Source organism: Canis lupus, chromosome 4 (assembly GCF_011100685.1).
Source record: "Canis lupus familiaris isolate Mischka breed German Shepherd chromosome 4, alternate assembly UU_Cfam_GSD_1.0, whole genome shotgun sequence".
NCBI lineage: Eukaryota > Metazoa > Chordata > Mammalia > Carnivora > Canidae > Canis > Canis lupus.
The window spans coordinates 56,677,397-56,683,396 of NC_049225.1; the positions used below are offsets into that span (position 1 = coordinate 56,677,397).

At 44.6% G+C, this 6,000-nt stretch overlaps 1 protein-coding gene across 5 annotated transcripts in view; it reads right to left on the reverse strand.

The window, feature by feature from the left end:
• The window catches only part of GRIA1 (glutamate ionotropic receptor AMPA type subunit 1), a 355,704-nt gene that overhangs the window by 63,469 nt on the left and 286,235 nt on the right, over positions 1 to 6,000 (reverse strand). For 4 of the 5 annotated variants that reach the window (XM_038534963.1, XM_038534961.1, XM_038534962.1 and 1 more), the window contains one exon: positions 672 to 806. The exons of the other annotated variant lie outside the window; for it this stretch is intronic. In XM_038534963.1, coding sequence (XP_038390891.1) covers positions 672 to 806 — 135 coding nt within the window. The remainder of the gene's footprint in view (positions 1 to 671; positions 807 to 6,000) is intronic. 5 annotated transcript variants of the gene reach the window in all.

The following is a 6,000-nucleotide window of genomic DNA, read 5'->3' on the forward strand; positions in this document are numbered from 1 at the left end:
TCATTAGTTCTTGTTGTACACTTGGGGACCCAACAGAACTAACCTATATTTTTTCCACCTGAAAGGCCTTCATATATTTTTTTAAGTCTTCATATTTTTATAAACAGCCTTCATATCCTCCATAATTCTCTTCTCTGATTATTTACCATCAGCTGTTTTTGATGTAGTTTGGGGTCATCTAGCTGATCTGCTTATCCTCTCTGCATGATTCTCTTTGCTGAAATCTATCTCACAGTACAGTGGCTAAGAAAAGACCTAACTCACCAAGCATGGCAAGATTATCTATTTTGTAGATGGTAGACAACTTCTTCCCTATTTTGGGAGCTATACTTCTGTTAATGCAGCCTCAGGGAGAATCTACTTTTCTAATGACCACTCTTGCCTCACATTATGTTGACTACCCATATAAACTTCTGTTTTAATCTCACCACCCCATCTCTGGCTGATGCAGTTGTTTCCCAGACCTATCTTTACCCTGACAAACCTCATCTTCCTTCCTTTCTCATAGCCGTCTCCTTTCTTGTCACCTTTCTCATCATAGCTTACTGCCCCTTGCCTCAAACTGACCTCAACCTCTTATCACTCGCCACCCTTTCTAATACAAAGACTCCCAGGAAACCCAGCTATATCACAGAACAAGGTAGGAAAAAGGCCTGGGGAGACGATGCCACCTTCATCCGCTTGGATTCGCTACGGGATTTGTAGCAGAACTCAATTAAGGCAACCAGCATGGCTAGTCCAAGTCCTCCGATCAGGATGTAGAACACGCCTGCCACATTGCTGAGGCTCAGAGCACTCGTCTTGTCCTAGGAAGAGGAGGAGGGAAGGGGGGAGGGGAAAGAGCAAAGTGAGCCAAAAGGCTAGAGAGCATCTAAGCAGTAGCATTTTTACACACATACGCTCAACCCCATTGCCCTTTTTAACCTTTAAAATAGTTAGGCTTTTTATTCATTGATAGAGTGCTGAATATTCCTAGGAAAAGTGTTTGTGTGTAACAATATCCCAAAGCAACCCTGATTGTGTTTAATTTATAATTGCATTTCCCTCCCTCCTCAATGCCTGTTCTGAGGCAAGAGACACCACAAGAAATTCAAGGCAGCTTCTATCAAAACCTGCATCCTTGAGCTTACCCTATTCTTTCAGAAAAAAATGTACCTTCCTTTTCAGCTCAGTTCCTGTCCCTGACCCCTCTGTTGTGCAAAGAGAGCCTCAGCCTTGCTTGTTGTTTGTGTCTCCTAGTGTTTTTCTGAGTTGGCATTTAAAATGATCTTTTCCCTCGATGTGCCTTTAATTTCAGTTTAATAAGGCAGCCACTGTACATGTAATAAAGACCAACCAATGTATACCTTTAACATACTGATCTGAGCCCCAGTTTAGGGACAAAGGAAACTGGGGGGCTTGAAACAGTAAAACAGTCCTGAGATAGAAAAATGGCTCTATTAAATCCTAATGATTATGCTTAATTGGTATCATTTTTCTGTTGGAGGTGTTTGCTAAGAGACGTTATAGGCAGATGCAGGTAGCTGAATTTAGAAATCTCTACTGCCTGTGATAAAAGATCTTACACTGGTTCTAATGCGGACAGAGTGCTTAATTACTAGGGCCAGGGGACAAGTACCTATCTCCACTAGTGGGTTGACAGAGCTCACTTTATGGAGCCTGAGAAAGACCATCAGTCTGGTAAGACTATCCCTGCATTCTTTTATCTCCAGTTGGGTTCAAAACTGGGAGACTGAGGAGACTGGGGCCTGTTACCAGGTGGTAAGAACAACTGAAAGAAACTGGTGGCCATGGTGGGTGTAATGCTCAGAGACAGGGGAAACTACTCAATAAAATTCTTGACACAGGCAAGTGAACATCTTTAAATCTTGGGAGAATACTCATCCCCAGATGTCATGGTGGCTCTAACATCTTTGTTTATATTGTTTGTTCAGGTACAAGACGTTTCTCATCAAATTAAAATGAAATGCATGCCTCAACTGGCACAGATACACACCATGGTTGGTTAGTTGGTGGCACTGGATAGGATATAGCTTTTACGTCTCTGCATGGGCAGATAGGGAGAGAGGCAAGTCACACAAAGGGTGAAATGTCTTGCCCTAGGGATTTCTTTGACATCTGCCTATTAGAATCTATATATGTGGGAAGGGATTTGCTATTGACTAAGTCAGTGGGCTCTGCCCTAGTTCTACTTGGTGCATTGTACAGGATTCAGCAGGGCTGAGCTTGGGGACCACAGCTGGCAAATAGCAGCATGCCTTCCCTCCCTAGAAGCAGCCTTGGCTAGCAGAGCTGTAGGATTATCTAAAGCACACCCCTTTGGTGGCTTCCTGTATTGCTAAAGCAGATGGCTCTTGAATATGGGTTACACTTGGCAAGGCATATTCTGGCTTTGGAAGCAGTGGAAATGATTATTCCAAGGGGTAGAATTTCTCCTGTTCTGGTATAATGGCCTGATAAGGGATATGTGCAAAAATGAGTTTGGTGCTTGGTTGAAGAGTTGGCTGAACAAGTAAATTCCCACTTGGCATTATTTTTCAGAACACTCAAAATGTCTCCCTGTTTGGTGTTTAGGAGGTCTGTAATTCTGCTTCTGGAGAGTAATTCTTCAGAGTCCTTAGAGGATTTATGGTTAGTAGAAGTTCCAATAAAACTCTTCTGTGTGGAACAGAAAAACCAACCTGACTCTTCTGTGTGGACAGGGCTAGGAGTGTGGTGGAGAGGCATGTTAATGTGTTACCACTTCACACCTTAAAAAAGAGTGATTGACAGTGATGCTCAGAAGGAGTGGATAGGGAACAGGTCTGGGGGAAGGTGGTACACAAGAATCTGGGAGGAAAGAAATGATCCTGCTGGCTTGACACACCGATCAGCCTTTCAAAGCTGAAATGAAACTTGCCTCCTTGGTCACCAACATTGTTTCTGTTTTCTTCCTCATGGTCTTTTCAAGTTTACCTCGGTTGAGGATTGCCTTCAAGGATAAGGGAGTGGTAGCATCTTTTTTTTTGTTGTTGTTGTTGCTATCTTCAAAAAACCCTGAAAAAGCGTCTACCTCCTTGGCCATAGAAGGTGGGGTGTCTATTTCTGGTATACCTGGGAAGGAAGTAGGGCCAGATCTTCATATGAAAGTAGGGAGAGGGGCATATTCTATGTAAATGAAGAAGAAGGAGAAGGAACATCCAGGGACTGAGTGCTTCACTGTGTCTGGAGGTGGAGAGAGCATCTTTTACTTCTGAAGGTCTCTGGCTTACAGAGATGGCAGTGTAAATATGTTGGGGGACACATCCCACACAAATAGGGTAGCTGGATGGTAAGGAGACTCCCACCTCTTGCAGGACTCACAGTGCCACTCATCTTTCTTATGCCAACACAATTCTGCAGTAGCAGGGATGAGGGAAGTCCTCTGGAATCAAGGGGGCACCTGGGCTCTATCACTACCAATACCAGAAAGCAAACGTAGATTTAGTACAGCTGCCTAAAGCTGGCATACTTTGATGAGATATGGAATGAAAGGCTGCTATTGCTGTCTTCTTAGCTCACATAGTTGAGGAGTTTACATTTAGCCAAGGTTTTATGGTTTCCCTTATGGGCACCATTTGATTTTTGATAACACTAACTTTAGTTTTTTCAAAGGAGGCCCAAGACAGCAACCTACCGTTTGGTTGCCATTACTGAGTTTCTTTGACTCACTCTCAGAATGATGGGATATCCAGGGGCAGGCTTAAAAATCCATTTAGGGACTGGAGCTCTGATTCCTTCTCTGGCCCATAGTGTCCATGCAAGAGGATGTGTATAAACAGCTATGGACTTCTGTATAAACAGCTATGTTGATGTTTCCTGGGCAAGCTATAAACTTCCCAGCTATTACCATGAAGAGGAGAAAGATAGAACCTGAGTCTTCTGAGCACCCTTCTGGAGGACCCCATTCTCCTCCCATCCCATAGCAGCTGTACTCCCAAAACCAAGGCAGCTTGTTGGTGGGAGTGAAAAAGTCACAACTTGTCTTCTGCCAGGAGGGAGGGAAGAGAGTGACAGCATTGAGAAGAATGACAGGTGAAAAGAAAAACAAATTAAAAAATCCATTTTTCAGCATTGTTGGGCTTGTTGTCATGGTGACAAGCCCCCCTACCTTCATCTGTCCCCCTTAACCTATTGTGTTGAATTGCTGCCTCCCTTATATGGAAGGGAGATGTTTTCTTTTTCACATTTTTTCTTACTCTTCCCACATAATGGGGGACTGTCCCACACTCCCTCTGTGTTTCTGAGCCAACATCCCTTCCAGGATTGTGGGGCTGGCTTGAGTCTTCATAAAGAGGTTTGAGCCAGGCATGAGCAGGAGAGACTTGATGTAGAAAGTTCCAGGGAGAAGCCAAGGCCTTTGGCCACAAGACCAGTTCCTCCCACAGAGACTGGTGCTGCCCATCATGCAAGTCCTGCTAAATCTGGAACTAGGCTTAGGTTTCTCCAACTGCTTCCATTCCTTCTTATCCTCCTGTTAAGGTTGTGTACTCTTACAAAGCAAAGGCTACGGCTCCTACTCTTCTTTCCATTCCATTGGGATTCCGTACCTTTTCTGATGTCATTACAGCTGGACTTTTAGGGGCTGCCTGCAGTGTTTCACATGCTGAATCTGTTACCTGACTTTCCTTTCAGGGCCATGAGAAAAGTCCAATCCATTTTCTACCTACTAGCCTTTCTGCTATAGTAGGTTTTCCCTTGTGCTTTCCCAAAACTTAGATTTTTAGCCCATGAACCATTTCCCTGAGTGGCTGGTTATTTCCTAGGAATAGTGACTCAGCAGTTGGCTAGGTGCACTCACTAGCCAGGACCAAAGTTTGGAAGCTATGGAGAGGTGGATTTGGTTCCATTAAAGGAAAACCTTTTGATTCAACAGAGCTGTCCAAAGGTGGAACACTCTGCCATGGATCGTGGTGAATACCTCAAACATGGATGTATTCAGGGAGAAGCTGATGAGGTCATCTAAGAGATGCAAGCAGTGGACAAAAGTCAGATGAAGTAACCTTTGACACTCACCCCAACCCCAAGAGATTTGAGGCATCTAAGGAATTCCTAGAGGGCCTGGGATCATGCTTTTTATAAATTCTCTCTAGAGACTAACCTCTTTAGGGGATGCAAAAAAGGAACTCATATTAATTGGCAACTTCTGCTGTTCCATTTCCTATCTAGGCCAGTTCCCTAGCCTGAGTATTTTCCCCAAGAGCAACACAGGATGAGAATTGGCCCATTGTACTAATAATTGGCAAGGCAAATGCTGTGAAAGTAAGGGTTGTGGGGGCGGCTCTTTCCAGCAGTGTGTGCTCAGGGACCGGCTGCTGTACAATGCACCATGGAACATCCTGACTCGGAACAAAATTGCAGCAGAGAACTCAAGAAGACAGTATGGGTTGTGGAGGGGAACCCAAGGGCCAGCTGAGGCTGAGGCCTCTTCCAGAGTGTGAGGAATTTTCCAAAACAGAAGTACTAGGTCTGAGGGTAAAGTAGGCATCCCCATAGGAGGCCTTCATTGTGAGCAGAATATCTGTCTGGAATACGCATTAGAGAGCAGAGGTCTTGTATGTTGGAGGAAAATGGAGCCCCAGAGGTGCTCCTGGCTCATGGCACCAAAGAAAGAGTTTTAAAGGAAATATCTTTGTTTCTCTTCTAGTCCCTTCTCTTAGGGCAGTGATGGGAGACTTAGGATGTGTGGTTTAGGGGTACTGGGGAGGACCTAAGGTGTTTCCACATTCAATCTCTGATGTGGGTAACTACTGTATGTTGGACATGTCATCTCGGAGCACACATAACTCCCAGAAGATTTACCTTGAAGTCACTCTAGGCCACTGCCTGTGCTGCTTTACAGAGGCTGGGAGCGCTGACCCTGACAAGGGTTCTAGCTGGAGCCAGAAGCCTCCAAGGTTTGGGGGAGATGAGATGACTTCTGCATCTCTTTTTCTCAAGGATATTTTCTCCACCAATATCCCTCTTAGAATGCCTTGTGGA